Below are 19,602 nucleotides of genomic sequence, written 5' to 3'. Positions count from 1 at the left end.
GGAGCCTGGTGGGCTACAGAACACAGGGTCTTAAAGAGTAGGACACAACTGAGTACAAACACATAACACATTCGGTCACTTAACGTATGTTTCATATTAAGTGACTGACTGTTCAGTACATGTGAGCCAATGTGTTCAGTGTTAGGAGAAATGCAAAGAAATAGGGAGTCAGGAGGAGGCATCAGGTTGAAGGAGACCATGCACACAGAGTAGGCGGAGTAGGCGGTGCTGGGAGCAATAGGAGAGGAACCAGGGCTGGTTGCCTGTGTTTCAGAGACATCTGCAAAAAAGTAGTCAGAATACTTTAGGAAAGGGGAGTTTAGGGGGCAGAGCATAGGAGGGCTCAGGACTGAGGACCCGGTGTTGGGCTGGGAGAAGGAAATTGATTAGTTGGAATGCTCCAGTTAACAAGTAACATTTGTAACCATTCCAGTAATGGGTAGTCTGTGCCAGACACTATTCCAAGAGCTTTTATGTATTAACTCATTTAATCTTCACAAAAACTGTGAGCTCCCTCTTTCTCCCACCCATGTCTTTCCATTTTGCAGATAAAGAAATGGAGGTTTGGAGAAGTTAAATAATCTGCCAAGATCACAAACCTAGTATGAGCTGCAATTCTCTCTGTCCCCAGAGTTCATTCTCTCAGCCATTATATGTACTTTTTCTCTGGTTCAGCAAATAAAAGTTTATTGTGAAGTTTGAAAATAAATGGTGTCAGGATTGGATATATATATGGTTTAGTAGCATCAAGATTCTGGAAGATTTTCTGTTTTCTTGACTGCCCTCAGGATCACAAGATGGCTGTTGCAGCTCCAAACATCACATCCATAGAGTTGTGTTCAAAGGGAGAAAGGAGGAGGAACAGCCGTTCTCTTTGTGAGAACACTGTTCGAGAAGCCTTCCAGCTGGCTTGTCCTCAGGTCTCCCTGCTTGGGCTTGATGCCTGGAAACATTCAGCCTTGCAGGAGGACAAAATTTGCCACCCCCAAATGTCTCTTTGGCATGCAGATTATTTTAAACTGAGAGCAATGGATGACCGATGGCCAAAAGCCTCAGGAAGAAACTTAGACCTTCCCTTGAACCTTAAGACTGGAGATTCAGTTAGAGGAACGGGAAGCTTCCCTGTTAGAGGAAGGGAGCCACCCCCATAGATAAGTACAGAATAAACCTGAACCCATCAAAGTCTGTCTGTTAAATCCCTCTCTGTATCCCATTGTCTATGCAGGGCCCAGTAGACATTTATTTACCAAACATTAACTTTTTAGTCTCTGCATGAATTGCCTTCTTCGCCTTTGAAGTCCCCACCACCAACATTCTCTCTTGTCTTTAGCTGAAGATGGTAAACTGAGGCGAGGGCTTCAGCTGTTTTAGTGAGTTCCTCAGTTTTCCTGGGTCTCTACCATGCATGTACTGTGTATGTGAACTCAGTCACTCAGTTATATCCAACCTTTTGTGACCCTATGGACTGTAGCCTACTAGGCTTCTTGTCCATGGGATTTTCCAGGCAAGAATACTGGAGTGGGATGCAATTTCCTCCTCCAGATCTTCCCAACTCAGGGATCAAACCCGAGTCTCTTGTGTCTCCTGCATTGGCAGGCAGGTTCTTCACCACTGCACTACCCGGGTAGCCCCTCTCCCACGTATATGTGGTATTAAACTTTTGTTTGATTTTCTCCTGTTAAACAGTCACGTCAGTTTAATTCTTAGTCCAGTCAGGAAGACCTAGAAGGGTAAAGGAAAATTTCATCCTCCCCACCAGCCTCTCTGGTGGGACAAGGTGTGCTGAGCCGGAAAGACAAAGGGGCGAGGAAGGCAGCGAGTGTGACTCACTGCCCATCTTGTTTTATTAGTTTCTCTGTTCCTATTCCTGAGTCTAGATGTATCTCTAGGGCAGTGGCAAGAATGTAGTCTTTTGCCAGCTCATGGCTGCATCCTGACTGGACAAGAGATGCTGAAGCCCAGCCTCTGCTCCCCAGCCCTGAGCCCTGGGGCTGAGGAGGGTTAGTGGGCTGTGTGGTGCACACAGAAGCCCCTCTCTGGGTGAAGCTGGCCCTGTAGTGGCCTGTTATACAAAACAGCAGCTGGCCACTGCCATTCTGAGGGGTTGCCAGGTAAGTATTAGCAAGTGGCATTTCTGATTCTGGGCATGACTGCCTAAAAATGTTACTCTGAGTATTTGTAAACATTTATTTGATTATCTCACATTTTGTGTTCCTTCAGTTCAGTTCAGTCGCTCAGTCGTGTCCAACTCTTTGCGACCCCATGAATCGCAGCACGCCAGGCCTCCCTGTCCATCACCAACTCCCGGAGTTCACTCAAACTCATGTCCATTGAGTTTGTGATGCCATCTAACCATCTCATCCTCTGTCATCCCCTTCTCCTCCTGCCCCCAATCCCTCCCACCATCAGAGTCTTCTCCAATGAGTCAGCTCTTTGCATCAGGTGGCCAGAGTATTGGAGTTTCAGCTTTAGCATCAGTCCTTCCAATGAACACCCAGGACTGATCTCCTTTAGAATGGACTGGTTGGATCTCCTTGCAGTCTAAGGGACTCTCAAGAGTCTTCTCCAACACCACAGTTCAAAAGCATCAATTCTTCGGCGCTCAGCTTTCTTCACAGTCCAACTCTCACATCCATACATGACCACTGGAAAAACTATAGCCTTGACTAGACGGACCTTTGTTGTGTTCCTTAGTTCGCCCTTAAAAGCAAGTAGGATGCCTCCCCAGGCCAGCTGATACTCCTCTCACTCACAGACAGCACGAACTGCACGGCAGCGTTGCTTCTAGAGACACTGCTGCGCGCCTCAGCTTGCACGATGGTCACCCCTTGTTTACTCACAGAACCCACAGACTGCCTGGCGGGGACCGCGGGCCCTGTGCCCCAGCTGCCCTGTGCTCCCCTGGCTTGCTGGCCTCTAATGAGCACGATGGGGTACAGGCCTGCTCCCAGAGTCTAGCCTCCAATGCAGGACGGTGAGTGCTTTTGTAATGCAGACAGAGGAGATGATGTGGCTGGAATGCTTTGTCAACCCCGTTAGAGGCACTGGCTGTGCAAAACAGCATTTGTTGGTCAGCTGGGAAATGTGACCCACGGTGAAAAATCAACACTAGTTCTGAGTAAGCTGAACCATTATTATACTTCCTTATTTGTATGAAACACGAGAAGGGTTTCTGAGACATCCTAATATCTGTGTTATGTTTATGAAACTTTTTTCCCAGGTATGTTAATCTTTCAGATTATTGGTAAAAACACATGAGTTTTTCACCTGTCTGAACACCTTCATTAGATGTCTGTCCAAAATGCTTCATATAAGCAAACTTTAATCAAAAATAGCCAATTTTGACATTAAGTTATGCATAAAAACAATTCTAGGGGAGTTCCGTTTTAATTATGGCAACATTTTGAAATGCTGTTTGCTTGTTTGCCTGTTTGTTTCTGTGGCTTATTCATTTGTTAATTTTAAAGCTTTTTATTGTGGAAAATTTTCATATCTCCCCATCTCTTCAGTAGTTATCAGCTTGTTCTAGTCCTCTTTCATCTATGCCACCACCCACCCCCCTCTCCCACCCACTCCCTTGGCTTATTTTGAAGCAAATCCCAGACATCATATAATTTCATCTGTAAATATTTCAGTGTATCTTGAAGGTAATTATGACTTTAAAAAACTACATGCACGCACACACAGAGTTTGTTTATTTGAATCAGAACGTAAGGTAGATACATTAATCCATAGAGTTTATCTAAAAGCCCCTCTCTCATCCTGTTCCAGTTATCCATCTCTGCTTCTTCCTGCAAATATTGATTGAAGTAATCAGGTTATATGCCCTATAGAATTCCTTGAAGTCTGAATTCTGCCAACCCTTCCCTCACCCCTCAGGATTGACCAGATTCTTCCAGTTGGAGGGAGCTTTGGGGACACAGCACTCCATAGGTGATGCTCTGTACTTCCTTTAGGATATGTATGATGAATGATTTGTATCTCTCTGTAAAGTTAGCAGCCACTGGCGATCATTACCTGGACCCATCCATTGGAGGTTGTAAAAAGGTGGTGCTCTCTTATTCCCCTTTGTCTGTTAACTCGTATATTGCTAAGAAGAGGAATTTCCTCTCATCTATTATTTGGGTATCTTGGGATATAGCTCATATAGGAAAGCCAATATGAATCCTTATTTTTTTTTAACCCCACTGCAAAATAATGAATGCCCTTCTCCCAGAGGTAACGGGTACGGGGTATGCATTCCATTATCTTGCATGTGCAATAAAAGTTTGTTGCGTTTGTTAATCATTGACGCTCATGTTTTCTCTTTGGCCACTTAAAGACTCTTTAAATTGGCTCCTGGTTCTCTTTGACACAGGTCTGGAAGTCTTTGATCGCTTCTTTCCTATCTTGTATGACAGACGGGATGTTGTGTACTCATCCTGTACATCCTCTGCTCCAGGCCTCAGTTCAGCCGCGTCTCCAGGGTTCACTGGTTCCCTCTAATCGGCATTGTTACCTAGAGCTGAACCTGAGCCCGAAGGTGCCCGCTGCTCACGCCCAGTCTCTACCATGTGCTCTTCCTCTCTGTTTTAAAGACGGAATGCGTTTTGAGCTCTTGCTGACTCAGCTTCAGGACTGCAGGGTTTTTTTCGTTAATCCCCTGGGTCTTAAAGCTGTATCTGTTTCTTCCACCCCGAGCATTGACGTTCTCCGTGGACACCACCTAAGTACTGCTGTTGAAGCACTTAGGTATACCATCCCACCCTACACTCAGCCCTTTCTGGAAGCAAAACCAGCATTTCTGATACCATTACTGCCAACTGTACACGAAGTGTGTTCCGTTCTTTCTGATATCAGGGTGTAGATAGAGTCACACTGAAGAGTCCCTGTCTGCCTGGTTATGTAGCCAGTTGAACACACAATTAGGTTCATTTGTCTCATTTTACTTAGAATTTTTCAGGAACTGCTTAAAATTTTTTTAAATGTATTTATTTATTTATCTTTGGGTACATTGGGTGTTCATTGCTTTGCTCAGGCTTTCTGTGGTTGCAGCAGCGATTGGGGGCTACTCTCCAGTGGTGGTAAGTGGGCTTCTCACTGTGGCTTCTCTTGTTGCAGAGCACGGACTCTAGGCACACAGGCTCAGTTGTTTTGGTGCATGGGCTTAGTTGCTCCATGGCATGTGAAATCTTCCCAGACCTGGAATCAAACCCGTGTTCCCTGCTTTGACAGGTGGATCCAAGTCTGGCTTCTATTCCCGTCCTTGCCGTCCTATGTCCCCCTTTCTTCTGTAGGTAATCATTTAAACGTTTAAACAGTATCAGTTCGATTCAGTTCAGTCGCTCAGTCATGTCTGACTCTTTGCGACCCCATGAACTGCAGCACGCCAGGCCTCCCTGTCCATCACCAACCCTGGAGTTTACCCAAACTCATGTCCATTGAGTCGGTAATGCCATCTAACCATCTCATCCTCTGTCGTCCCCTTCTCCCCCTGCCCTCAATTTTTCCTAGCATCAGGGTCTTTTCCAGTGAGTCAGCTCTTCCTATCAGGTGGCCAAAGTACTGGAGTTTCAGCTTCAACATCAGTCCTTCCAATGAACACCCAGGCCTGATCTCCTTTAGGATGGACTGGTTGGATCTCCTGGCAGTCCAAGGGACTCTCAAGAGTCTTCTCCAACACCACAGTTCAAAAGCATCAATTCTTTGCTTAGCTTTCTTTATAGTCCAACTCTCATATCCATCCATGACCACTGGAAAACCATAGCCTTGACTAGGCAGACCTTGGTTGACAAAGTAATGTCTCTGCGTTTTAATATGCTGTCTAGGTCGGTCATAACTTTCCTTCCAAGGAGTAAGCGTCTTTTAATTTCATGGCTGCAATCACCATCTGCAGCAGTCTTGGAGCCCAGAAAAAGTCAGCCACTGTTTCCACTGTTTCCCCATCTATTTCCCATGAAGTGATGGGACCAGATGCCATGATCTTAGTTTTCTGAATGTTGAGCTTTAAGCCAACTTTTTCACTCTCCTCTTTCACTTTGATCAAGAGGCTTTTTAGTTCCTCTTCACTTTCTGCCATAAGGGTGGTATCGTCTGCATATCTGAGATTATTGATATTTCTCCCGGCAATCTTGATTCCAGCTTGTGCTTCCTCCACCCAGCGTTTCTCATGATGCACTCTGCATAGAAGTTAAATAAGCAGGATGACAATATACAGCCTTGACGTACACCTTTTCCTATTTGGAACCAGTCTGTTGTTCCATGTCCAGTTCTAACTGTTGCTTCCTGACCTGCATACAGATTTCTCAAGAGGCAGGTCACGTGGTCTGGTATTCCCATGTCTTTCAGAATTTTCCACAGTTTATTGTGATCCACACAGTCAAAGGCTTTGGCATAGTCAATAAAGCAGAAATAGATGTCTTTCTGGAACTCTCTTCTTTTTCAGTGATCCAGCGGATGTTGGTAATTTGGTCTCTGGTTCCTCTGCCTTTTCTAAAACCAGCTTGAACGTCTGGAAGTTCACGGTTCACGTATTGCTGAGCAGTATATATTGAACAGTATATACATATATAATGTATGTATATTTACACACATTTGTTACCCTCTTAGATAAATGGTCGTATATTAAATACATTTTTCTTCACCTTACTTTTTTTCACTTCGTTAGATTCGAATCAGTGTGTCCTCATTAAAATCAAAGCTTCATATTTTCCCTCTAAAGCAGGCTTTCTCAAACCCAGCAGTGTTGACATTTTGGGCCAGATAATTTATCTTTGTGGCAGTAATGTCCCCACATGCTGTGAGCATAGGTGTAGGGTATTTAGCACCTTCCCTGACATTTACCCATCAGATGCCAAGAGAACTACCACCACCCCACATTGTACCAGCCAAGCCTACTTCCAGACCAAATGTGCCCTGGGGGACAGAACTGCTCCCTGATGACAACAGTGTTTCTCACATCCACTGAGGGGAGAGTCTAAGCATGTCTGCAGAGACCACACGAGCCTTTTATTTCACAAGTGAACTCAGACCCCATCTCAAAGCTGTGGTTGCTATTTCTGGACTTTGAATACTAAACCAGCTCTTCTTGTTCTCTCCTGCCTCTTTTGCAAATTAAGGAAGGAAGAGAAAATTGTTATTGAATAATACATAAAGGAAAGAGAGGCAGTGATTTTATAGATTTCATGTAAAACTGTCCTTATTGGGAAGATACATGTTGAAAATACCAGGAGTTACTCTGACCTTGCATAGTGACCCTTCAGTGCTAGCGTTCAGCATTTCTCACCCACACGTGCCTGCCAGCAGGGCTTCCCTGGCCCTGGGAGCTCTAGTGCTGAGGCCTGGGCGCTACAGGCACAGCCGCTCTCCTCCCACTCAGGGTGGAAATCAGGTTGTACTGGTGAGTGAGTGGAGAGAAGCCAGGGCATTTTGCCATGGGGCGATGAAATTATCCAAACTAGTATTCTAGAAAACATTTTGTGGAGCAGATGAGTGCAGACCCGGAAGGCAGACTTCTTCAACTTTCAATGTGGAGGCTGGGGCCCTGCTCAGAGGTCACTGGGGTCCTCCAGAGCTGTCTTGGAGCCAGCAGCTCATCCTGTCCTGTCACGCACAGATTTCTGAGCCTCCATGAGGAAATCAGACTAACCTCTACAGACATGATCTTAAACATTATAAGAAATCTAATAAGAAATGAGAAATTTCTTTGAAAAGTAAATGAATAGGGTTAGCAAGAATGCTTCTTATGGCAGATGAAAGTTTGAATTTATGGCCATAGACTAGCTGGAGATACAGACTCTGAGAGTTCGACCCCCCTGTTGGCTCCTGGACCCTGGGGCAGCCCTGTTTGGTGCTTGACTCAGAGTGGACTCTGATGGTAGGAAGTATAAAGCAGGGACACCTTCTTATGAGTCAGTTTGGTGGCTGTTTCTCTGAGTGAATTCCAGCTTGGCTCGAGGTGGTGGGCACACCCCAGCAGACCGCTATCCTGGCCTGGTTTGGCAACCATTTAATGATACCTATTTCCTCCTCACTCTGCTAGGTATTTATTTATTCCCTTTGTTCAGTTTGTTCCTGCTAAACATAACATATATGAGCTATTTCCAGAAGTTCTCTGCATCTGTAGCAGTGGCTCAGAGCACAACTGCAGGTTTGGGTTGCCCATATTCCTGTGTCCAGTGAATGCCCTGGCCCTAGGGACTGAGGTTCAGTCTCCCCTCTCCCGCCCCCTCCACTTGCTGCATACAGCTTGTTACATTCTGAGTTTTCTCCTTCTCTGCCCACCAGGCAGATTAGTAAATTTTGACTGTTCTAGGTCACTAGCAGTTATTGATATTGCTTGGAGGTAGTCTGGCATTAATCTAAGGAGGGAGTCAGTGCTGATGTGGAATTCTTTGGAAAAATCAGTAGCCTTGAGTGACTTAAGCTATTCTCAGTCTCCCAAGCAGTTCCCATCTTTGCTGCTCAAACAAGGCAGGTACTCAGGCTATTAGCCCTTCTTGAGAGGAAGGCCTTCCTGTTAGTGGGGTGTCACAGCCCAGGGGTCATATTGAAGCACAACAGGATGCCGGCACGTGAGGATGGCCAGAGACAGCTGGTCTGTCTTTCTCCTCCCTGCTTGTCCCCAGTTTGCAGCAACACAAGAAAGCTCACCATTGATCTCCAAGTTCCCATGGATGTCCTCATGCTCCTGACTTCAAAATGGGCCCTGCCCCACCCCCCACCCAGGGCCCATTCTGAAGTCAGCTGGCCCTGTGCCAGCTGTGTGACCTCGTGGTAGTTGCCGCACCTCTCTGTGCCCCAGCTCCCTATCTGTGAGACAGGTATGATGACAACGCCTACTTTGCACAGTGGGTCTGAAGGTCAAGAGGCTGGCACATCAGAAGTACAGCGCCAGTGCCAGGCTCCATCCATGTCCTCCAGCTTAATGACATGTACTTTCTCATGTGGTCCCCGCAGCCTGGGGAGTAGTCAGGGACAGTAGAATTTTAGTTGTTTTATGGAGGAGGAAATTGAGGTTGGGTTGGGTTTGTGAGCTTTCCCAAGTTGAACGGCTGGTAAATCACTGATCTGGGGATGAACCCAAGCCCTCTGTATCAGGGACCCCTGCTCTTGCAGAGTGGAGGGACTCACCACTGGGCACACCTGACTCCTGTGCGACTCATCTCCAGTATTGAGTGGGGAGGGGTGGAGGCAGCACAGAGACCCAGGGTAAAGAGGCCACCATAGAGCTGTCATGGGTACTGAGGGAGTGGACAGGAGGTGACCAGGAAGACTCCAGAACTTTCCAAGGGACCTCACTGAAACTTGGCCTGCTTGCAGCCTGTCTTTCCCTGGAGGCTCGATGGAGCATTGACAGCTGGTGGCTTTACTGTCAGGCCTGGAAATGGACTGGAACTTGATTTTAGGGCGGGCTGTGGTGAGGTGGTTCAGTCACTTGTCTTAACGCAGTCAAAGCCTCCTTTGAGACATCACTGCCCTTGGCAGATCTTGGCAGGGCGTGGGCGGTGGGATACCTGAAAATATTTGTGTCTACTGCTCAGCTAACACTGTGAAGTGGGTGGAGCAGATTGCTAGAACAGTCTGTGCTGGAGCCTTGAGGACTATGAGTCAAGAAAAGAGATTCTTAGAAGACAGAAAATAAATTACTACTTAATGAATGGTAGAAAGGGGCCCTGGATTGTTGAGGCAGACATGAATCAAAGTCAGATCAGATCTCTCTGCAGAGCACGTGTCGTGAGCCTCTTATTCTAGTGATGACCTGGGCAGGTGGAATGGCCCTAATCTGTCAGCCACTCTCAGAGCCAGGGACCTCCTAAGGGGTCAGTATGATGGCTTATACATTCTATCTCTGTATGTGACATAAAATTCCAGAATAATATGAAAAGGTGGGAGCCAATTGGAAAATGATTGGAGACTTCTGTTCCCAGACTTCCCTTTTATTTCTGAAAAGCAACTAAACTTGGTTCTACCTGCAGACTGGGCACCAGGCTGGGCTAGGGGCTCTGCTCCCGCTCTGCTGAAGGGCTCTGGGCTGCCTTCTTTTTTCATGAGATGGTTTTGATCCACCTTTCGGTGATGAGTTTGGGAAGGCTCTGGTTACATTTTAGATGAAAACTGCACCTGTTTCCATAGGTGTGACGCTCAGAGCCAGCGCAGTGTCTGTGACTTCCTTTAGGGCCGAGTGGATTCTGGCGGGGTAGGGGGCGGGGATTTATAGACTGAACACCTGTTTACAGGAGGGTCCTGCCTCCTATTTGCACTTCAAGGACTCAAGTTTTCCATTTCAACTTAAAAGGTAAACAGTTGTTGGTTTTCGTTTATTTGTTTTTCTATTAAAAGATTGGGGGCTAAGGGAACAGTCTTACAATGATAACACTGGAAAAAAACTGTACAGGATGGCATCTTACTATGAAATAGTGAAAACATTTCAACAGAAATAAGACATGCAAATGGACTGGACAGTGTGCTTGAGCTGCACGACACTTCGCCTTATATTCTCCCTAACAATAGAGTAGCTTTGGGGTCTGTGTGAAAGGGCACAGCTTGCTCAGGAGCCCTGGGAAAGATATGCTGGCTGAGCAGAGGGCTGTGGGGATGGGGTGGCCAAGGTGTCTGTGCCATGGTCAGGCATGGTGGCTGTCTTGGGGGCAGCAGACACCCCCACTGAGGACTTGATTTTCAGGGGCAAGTGGCCTGATTGCTGTGTGTTTGAGTGGGAAGGCTGTGACTGAATGGAAAGACTTGGAGAGAATGGTCTGGAATCCTAGGGAGAGTTGGGGGCTGTTTGACCCCTGCTGAAGGCAGAGGTGGTACAGCCACATGTTTGGCTTACTGGATGAAGGAGAGGTGAGAAGGAGAGCATCGAAAAGGACAGGCCCGAGGGGTGTGGGTTGAGTGACTCAGTACAGACCGATGCCGGTGACTATGGCCGGGAGCCCAGAGGGTGGGCACATGTGGAGCACGACAAGGAATTCGGCCATGGATTTGTTCAGAGATGCTGCCCAGGAGGAGCATGTAGTGTGAAAAAAGAAGAGAAGCTGAGTCACAGCCACATTAGAGGGTTGACAGAGGAGGATGGACCTGGGAAAAGGTAAGAGACAACAGTCAGAGCAATCTGAGGGAAGAGGAGAGGAGCAGATAGAGGGGAGAGGAGAGGAGGGGAGAGGGATGTGGTGCTGATGATGGTGATGGGATGTGACGATGTTGTTGGTTCTGGAGGTGCTGATAATGATGGTAGTGGTGGTGGTGGTTTCAGTGGCTTGGCCTCGGTAGTGATGGTGAGGATGCAAAGGGCTGTAGCACGCTAAGTGTTTTATGAGAAGTGGTGGCATAAAGCTCCTGAACTGCCAAGGGCTTGGAGTTTTCTTACATGGGACACCACCTGAGACAGCCGTCCTTTGAGCAGACCTGACCTTCCCCCTGCCCAGCAGCTTGCTGAAAGCCTTTGTTCCTAGTTGGGAAGCAGAGGGCGAGGGTGAAATCTTAGCAAGACCCTGGAACAGAGGCAGAAGCAGCCCAGAATCCAACAGTATGCTTATTCCTCCTGGACAGTTCTGAGAAAATCTCTCAGGCATTTCTGTTTCTTGGTTCTGAACTTGAGGTATTGCTTATTGCCATCGGAAGGATGGAAATAACGTTATTCATAATCACATTCCCAGTCGAGTAATGCACAGTACTCTTTCCTAGAAACCCCAGAGGAGCGCAGGCAGTGCCGCTCTGGTAGCGCAGGTTTCTTCCTCATGGGGTTCTGGTGTGAGACCACCCAGCAGAGCCCCTGCTCCTCCCCGGGCCCTGCTGTTACTCTCCTGCAGGCACAACAGCAGTGCCATGCGTGGCTTCACCAGATGGAGAAGGGCCTCCGCTGCCCACTGAGCGTCTTGAAGCAGAGTCACCCCCCACCCTGCCCCCATACTGGTAGCCTCTGGAATCTGCAGGAGGAGGGGCCGCCTCCGCAGGGAAGGCAGAGTCTGCTTAGGCTTTGTTAGCTTTGTTAGCGTTTAGAGTTAGCAGGAGACGGACCTGGAAGGGAGTGAAGTCTGGAGCCCCAGTCCCTTCACTAAGCCCAGGGCCAGTTTTCCTTTTCTCCTTCCTCCCCTTGTACCGTCTTCTGTTCTCTTCCTCTCTCACATCCCCCAAAATGTCCACCATTGTATTTTATTCTGTCTTGAGATTTGGACTTACAGTAGCAATGCCCAGCACAGTAGGCAGTATTTCAGAGACTTGCACTGTCATCTAATATGCCCAGCTACAGTTGTCACGAATCTCCCAAATGGTGAGATGCTTCCTGTGCCTCGGCACTCCCTCCAGCCACGGAGCCATTATCCTGGGCATTCTTGTTTTGAAACAAAACCTTAACGTGGTGTAGTGACATTTAATTTAGTGCTTCTCATTTCAAAGCCCTTAAAAATATTAATTAATTCCCATAAAGCCCCAGGAGGTATATTATTAATATCTGTAGTGCCTTTCATGCTGGTCCATTAATGTGTCCTTTCTGGGCGATAGGTAAGAAAATGAGGCGGAATCATTTTTTGCATCCCACAGGAGAAGACCTTGATGGAGCCAAGGTCAGAAATAACGAATCCCCAACTTTATTGATGTCTCCGAGTAATGTCAACCCCGTGACCTTATGTGTGGTAGGGGAGAACAACACTCTTGTTTAGGACTAACCTCGGGGGACACTGAATGGTCTTTCACTGGAACCAGGACTTCACACATCCTAGCTGGATAGCTGTGCAGAGGGGGCAGACTCAGGTTCTCTTGGTGTCAGCACAGTTTCTAATGAAATAAAATCAGTGTTCGTAACATTGTGACTGCGTGAGGAAACATGTTTGGACTTAATTCTGGACTCCCTAGTAGCTCCCTGGCGGGCTGGTCTCTCTGGGCCCCGATCCTCACTTGATTCCTTACAGAGGCCCAGAGGAGATTGAAACTTTGGTGATCAGGACTCCTCATACCTCTCCTTTCAGTGTTTTCCTGGCTGTTCTGGCATGTTTATTTTCTATGCAAGCTTCAATAGCAGCTCTGTGAAATAGTTTGTTGTTATATTTATTGGAAGCTGTGGACTCTTAACCTAGGGAGAACTGATGTCTTAAGAATGTGGGTGCATCTTCCCCAGGCTGGGAGCATCTCCAGTTTGTTCGTGCTTCCTTCTGTTTTCCAGGAGAGTTTTATAAAATTTCCTTCTCAGAGTTTTGTGCATTTCTTGTTAAGTTTAATCTTCTTTGTTGCCTTAGAAGTGGGAGTTCCTTACAGTTGTGTCCTTTAACTATCTATCGATTGTGTGTGTATGTGTATATATGGCTATTGATTTCTGTGTATTCTTTAGGTTCATCAGCAAGGGTCCAGGCAGGAGTAGTGGGAGGGGGCTAAGCTGGGCAAATATGACTAAGCAAGAGAGGGGCATTTTGCTTTCTTACCTTGTCTTTTTGAAACTATTCTCCCTTGCCGCTGTATGTGTTACAGCTTTCTGTGTTTAAGTAAGTTGCCTCTTCCACATTCCAGTGTTTTTCCAAAGAGATTCAATGCTTCTAAGAAATATTTTTGATATCACAGTGGTGCTACCTTTTACTCATGTTACTGTGTGGCAGGCATTACTTATTTATCTCATGGGATGTTCGCAATAAATATTTGTTGAGTAAATGATTGTTCACAACCTCTCTGAAGTAGGCGTTATCCCAGCTGGAGATGGAGAGACATGAGGTCATTTGTGCAGCATTCATTCAATGCAAACTCGGAGTAAAGGATGGAGTTTAAGTTTTACGTATTCTTATGAATCCATGGTAAGTTTCTTAATCTTTGTCTCCTGCAACAGGCGCGGTACAAGCAGAGCCTTGATCCAACTGTGGATGAAGTAAAGAAGCTTTGCACGTCTTTACGCCGAAATGCCAAGGAGGAGCGGGTCCTCTTCCACTACAACGGCCATGGGGTGCCCAGGCCCACCGTTAATGGCGAGATCTGGGTCTTCAACAAGGTGGGTGCACCATAAAAGTTTCCCATGAATCCAATTTATTTATCTTTTTACAAGAAAATCTTTAAGTTTTGGATTTTGGCTGCAGATCCTATTCACCTGTAGCTTCTGTGGAGCCATCAATAGTTAATTTATTTCCACAAAACCAAATGCAGGTGCCTTCCAGTTTCTAGGTTGGCCATGTAGGCTCCCCTTCTTGCAGTGGTGTGTCCTGTTCTTCACTTAGATTGTGTCTTTTTCTTACTTATTTGGAGGAATTCTTTGTATTCTAGACAGTAACCCTTTACCGTTTTTGTTAGTTGCAAATGTCCCTGAGTTTATGGCTTGGTTTCTGGGTTTGTCTGTTTGCTTCTGTTCTCTTGTGATATCCCTTAGTGGACAGGCTTTCTTTATTTTGAAGTGGCCCCTGTTCAGTCCTCTCATAGGATGTGGGCGTTTTGTATCTTCTTAAGACTTTCCTTATGCCACGGTCACTGAACTATTCCATGTGTTCTTTTACGGAAGTGTACTTTTGTCCATTAATTTGGGTCTTTAATCTACCTGGAACTAATTTTTGCACATACTTTTAAGTAGGGTTTCAAATTCTTTTTTCTTTTTCAAGTGGATCCATTACCATTTAATGCCAGCTTTGGACTCAGTCAGGTTTCCTTAGTGAGTAGGTATGTTTCCGAGCTCTCTGCTCTGTTCCTTGGGTCTCCCTTTATGCCAGTTAGCTGTTTTAATCAGTGTAGGTTTTCAGTGATTCCTGATATTTGGGAAGGTGAGTTTCCCTGCTTTATTCTTTTTGGTCTGTTGATCTTCCATGAAAATACTCAATCAGCTTACAAATCAGTAGATTAAATGGTGTGGGGCATGGAGACTCAACATCTCTGTATTGTTGAGTTTTCCAAACTGTGCTCTTTCAAAGTGTGTATCAGTGGTATCTTATAATTTCATAAAGATTTGTATCATTTTTTAGATTTATTCCTGGACACGTTATACTTTTTTGACGTGGTTCAGTCAGTTCAGTTCAGTTCAGTTGCTCAGTTGTGTCCGGCTCTTTGCGACCCCATGAACTGCAGCACGCCAGGCCTCCCTGTCCATCACCAACTCCAGGAGTTCACCCAAATTCATGTCCACTGAGTCGGTGATACCATCCAGCCATCTCATCCTCGGTCTTCCCCTTCTCCTCCTGCCCCCAATCCCCACCAGCATCAGAGTCTTTTCCAATGAGTCAACTTTTCGCAGGAGATGGCCAAAGTATTGGAGTTTCAGCTTTAGCATCAGTCCATCCAAAGAACACCCAGGACTGATCTCCTTTAGAATGGGCTGGTTGGATCTCCTTGCAGTCCAAGGGACTCTCACGAGTCTTCTCCAACACCACAGTTTAAAAGCATCAATTCTTTGGCGCTCAGCTTTCTTCATAGTCCAACTCTCACATGCATACATGACCACTGGAAAAACCATAGCCTTGACTAGATGGACCTTTGTTGACAAAGTAATGTCTCTGCTTTTGAATATGCTATCTAGGTTGGTCATAACTTTTCTTCCAAGGAGTAAGCGTCTTTTAATTTCATGGCTGCAATAACCATCTGCAGTGATTTCAGAGCCCCCAAAACTAAAGTCTGACACTGTTTACACTGTTTCCCCATCTATTTGCCATGAAGTGATGGAACCAGATGCCATGATCTTCGTTTTCTGAATGTTGAGCTTTAAGCCAACTTTTTCACTCTCCTCTCTCACTTTGATCAAGAGGCTTTTTAGTTCCTCTTCACTTTCTGCCATAAGGGTGGTGTCATCTGCATATCTGAGGTTATTGATATTTCTCCCGGCAATCTTGATTCCAGCTTGTGCTTCTTCCAGCCCAGCATTTCTCATGATGTACTCTGCATAGAAGTTACATAAGCAGGGTGACAATATACAGCCTTGACGTACTCCTTTTCCTATTTGGAACCAGTCTGTTGTTCCATGTCCAGTTCTAACTGACCTGCATATAGGTTTCTCAAGAGGCAGGTCAGGTGGTCTGGTATTCTCATGTCTTTCAGAATTTTCCAGTTTATTGTGATCCACACAGTCAAAGGCTTTGACATAGTCAATAAAGCAATTATGTTTTTCTGGAACGCTCTTCCTTTTTCAGCGATCCAGGGGATGTTGGCAATTTGATCTCTGGTTCCTCTGCCTTTTCTAAAACCAGCTTGAACATCTGGAAGTTCGCAGTTCATGTATTGCTGAAACCTGGTTTGGGGAATTTTGAGCATTACTTTACTAGCGTGCGAGATGAGTGCAATTGTGTGGTAGTTTGAGCATTCTTTGGCATTGCCTTTGGGATTGGAATGAAAACTAACCTTTTCCAGTCCTGTGCCCACTGCTGAGTTTTCCAAACTTGCTGGCATATTGAGTGCAGCACTTTCACAGCATCATCTTTGAGGATTTGAAATAGCTCCACTGGAATTCCATCACCTCCACTAGCTTTGTTCATAGTGATGCTTTCTAAGGCCCACTTGACTTCACATTCCAGGATGTCTGGCTCTAGGTGAGTGATCACACCATCATGATTATCTTGGTCGTGAAGATGTTTTTTGTACAGTTCTTCTGTGTATTCTTGCTACCTCTTCTTAATATCTTCTGCTTCTGTTAGGTCCATACCATTTCTGTCCTTTATCGAGCCTATCTTTGCATGAAATGTTCCCTTGGTATCTCTAATTTTCTTGAAGAGATCTCTAGTCTTTCCCATTCTGTTCTTTTCCTCTATTTCTTTGCTTTGATCGCTGAGGAAGGCTTTCTTATCTCTCCTTGCTATTCTTTGGAACTCTGCATTCAGATGCTTATATCTTTCCTTTTCTCCTTTTCTTTTCGCTTCTCTTCTTTTCTCAGCTATTTGTAAGGCCTCCCCAGACAGCCATTTTGCTCTTTTTACATTTCTTTTCCATGGGGATGGTCTTGATCCCTGTCTCCTGTACAATGTCACTAACCTCAGTCCATAGTTCTTCAGGCACTCTATCAGATCTGGTCCCTTAAATCTCTTTCTCACTTCCACTGTATCATCATAAGGAATTTGATTTAGGTCATACCTGAATGGTCTAGTGGATTTCCCTACTTTCTTCAACTTCAGTCTGAATTTGGCAGTAAGGACTTCACGATCTGAGCCACAGTCAGCTCCCGGTCTTGTTTTTGTTGACTGTATAGAGCTTCTCCATCTTTGGCTCCAAAGAATATAATCAGTCTGATTTCGGTGTTGACCATCTTGTGATGTTCACAGGTAGAGTCTTTGGGTTTCTCTTACCTTGGATGTCGGGTATCTCTTCACGGCTGCTCTAGCAAAGTGCAGCCGCTGCCCCTCACCTTGGATGAGGGGTATCTCCTCACAGCCACCCCTCCTGACCTTGAACATGGAGTAGCTCCCCTAAGCCCTCCTGTGCCTGTGCAGCCACCGCTCCTTGGATGTGGGGTTGCTCCTTTCGGCCGCCGCCCCTGACCTCAGGCGTGGGGTAGCTCCTCTGGGTCTCTGCCCCTCACCTCGGGCGAGGGGTAGCTCCTCTTGGCCACATGATTACAAATGTTGAAAAATTATGTTTTGTGAGTTTTTACCAGGGTGTGTGGCAAAGGCAGTTGATTTTTTGTACATTTATTTTATGTCTGCTAATTTGCTAATTAGCCTACCCCTGGAGGCTCAGACGGTAAAGCGTCTGCCTGCATTGTGGGAGACCTGGGTTCTATCCCCGAGTCAGGAAGATCCCCTGGAGTAGGAAATGGCAACCCAGTCAAGTATTCTTGCCTGGAAAATTCCATGAACAGAGAAGCCTGGTGGGCTGTGGTCCATGGGGTCACAGAGTTGGAGACAACTGAGCGACTTCACTTTCCTTCTTTCTAATTTGCTGTTCTCTCATTGATCCTAATGATTTGTACATATTTAAAAATTCCTTAACAGATTACCATGTGGTTTGCAAATCACAGCAGTTTACGTTCCTTCCAGTCCTGCTGTTTATTGTTTGTATCTTTCTGTGCTACCAGCGCCTCCCAGAGAGTGGAGTGGTGACTGCATGTCCTTGTCTCATTCCTCATTTTGAAAGGAGTGCGTCCTCTGCATCAGTGTATGATATTTGCTATAGATATTTGTAAAAAGAATAAAAAATAAGAAAAGCCCTTATCAGATTAAAAGGTGCCCGTCTCAGTGGAGACACAGGTGTAAAGAATGGACTTGTGGACACAGTTGGGGGAGGGAGTGAATGGACAAATGGAGAAAGTAGCATCGATATATGTACACTGCTGTGTGCAAAGTGGATAGCTGATGAGAAGCTGCTGTATCACACAGGGTGCCCAGTCTGCCGCTCTGTGATGACTTAGAGAGGTGGGATGGGGGAAGGGAGGGAGGCTCAAGAGGGAGGGGATATAGGTATAATTATGTCTGATTCCCTCATAGCTCAGTCGGTAAATTATCTGCCTGCAATGCAGGAGAACTGGGTTTGATCCCCTGGAGAAGGAAATGACAACTCACTCCAGTATTCTTGCCTGGAGAATCCCATGGACAGGGGAGCCTTGCAGCCTACAGTCTGTGGGGTCGCAAGAGTCGGACACGACTTAGCGACTAAACCACCACCACCACCACAGTGTTGTTGTATGGTAGAAATGAACACAACATTATACAAATATTTTTTAAAAGATGCCCTTCTATTCCTAGCTTATTTTTTCAAGTCATCAATAGCTATTGCTTTTCCCCCCAAGCCATTTTGTATGTATGTGTTAGATGATGGTATGATTTTTCTCCTTTAAACTTGAAATGCATTGAAATATATATGATTTTCTAGTATTAAATATACCTTTCCTTTGTGGGATAACCTAGTGTGTCTTGATCCATTATATGTTTCATATAGGGGTTAAATATGTTTTTGTATCATATTGTCTCTATAGTTTTACATTTTCCAGCATATCATATAGTTAGAACCATGTAGAATGTAGTGTTTTAAAACTGGCTTTTTTTCAATTAGGAGTATGCATTCAAATTTCCTTCATGTCTTTTCTTGGCTAGCGAGCTCATTTTCTTTTTACCACTGAAAAAGATTCCACTATTTGGATGTACCACTAGTGAAAGACATCCTGGTTACTTCCAGTTTTGAGGAATTGTAAATAATGCTGTTCTAAACTTTTGTGTGGATTTTTGTATAGACATAAGATTTCTTCTCATTTGGGTAAATACCTAAGAGAGCCACTGCTAGACTGGCTGTTATGTTTAGCGTTCTAAGAAATTGGCAAACCCTGTTCCAAAGTGGCTGCGTCGTTTGCATTCCCACCAGCAATAAATGGTAGTTCCTGTTGCTCCACATCCTCCTTGACATTTGTTGTTGCCAGTGTTCTGGATTTTAGCCATTCTAATTAGGTGCATCGTGGTATATCCTTTTAATTTGCAATTCCTTAATGACATACGATGTTGAGCATCTTTTCATATGCTTGGCTGCCATCTGTATGTTTTCTTTGGTGGGGTTTCCATATCTTTTGCCCACGTTTATCAATTAATAGGACTATTTGTTTTCTCACTCAGTTTAAGAGTTCCTTTTACATTTGGGTACAAGTCGCTTATCAGATATTCATTTTTAAAAGAGTCCCTCCCGTTCTATGACTTTTGTTTCCATTTTCTGAACAGTGGACATTGACTTTTTGAAGTGCAGACCAGTTATCCT

General features: G+C 45.4%; 1 protein-coding gene across 4 annotated transcripts in view; it reads left to right on the top strand.

Moving 5' to 3' along the window:
• The window catches only part of RPTOR (regulatory associated protein of MTOR complex 1), a 321,386-nt gene that overhangs the window by 120,109 nt on the left and 181,675 nt on the right, over positions 1–19,602 (top strand). For all 4 annotated transcript variants that reach the window (XM_004013082.5, XM_012186450.4, XM_012186449.4 and 1 more), the window contains exon 4: positions 13,793–13,951. In XM_004013082.5, the coding sequence (XP_004013131.1) occupies positions 13,793–13,951 (159 nt within the window). The remainder of the gene's footprint in view (positions 1–13,792; positions 13,952–19,602) is intronic.

The sequence above is a fragment of the Ovis aries genome, chromosome 11 (genome assembly GCF_016772045.2).
Source record: "Ovis aries strain OAR_USU_Benz2616 breed Rambouillet chromosome 11, ARS-UI_Ramb_v3.0, whole genome shotgun sequence".
Taxonomy (NCBI): domain Eukaryota; kingdom Metazoa; phylum Chordata; class Mammalia; order Artiodactyla; family Bovidae; genus Ovis; species Ovis aries.
This window is presented reverse-complemented; position numbering and strand designations above follow the sequence as displayed.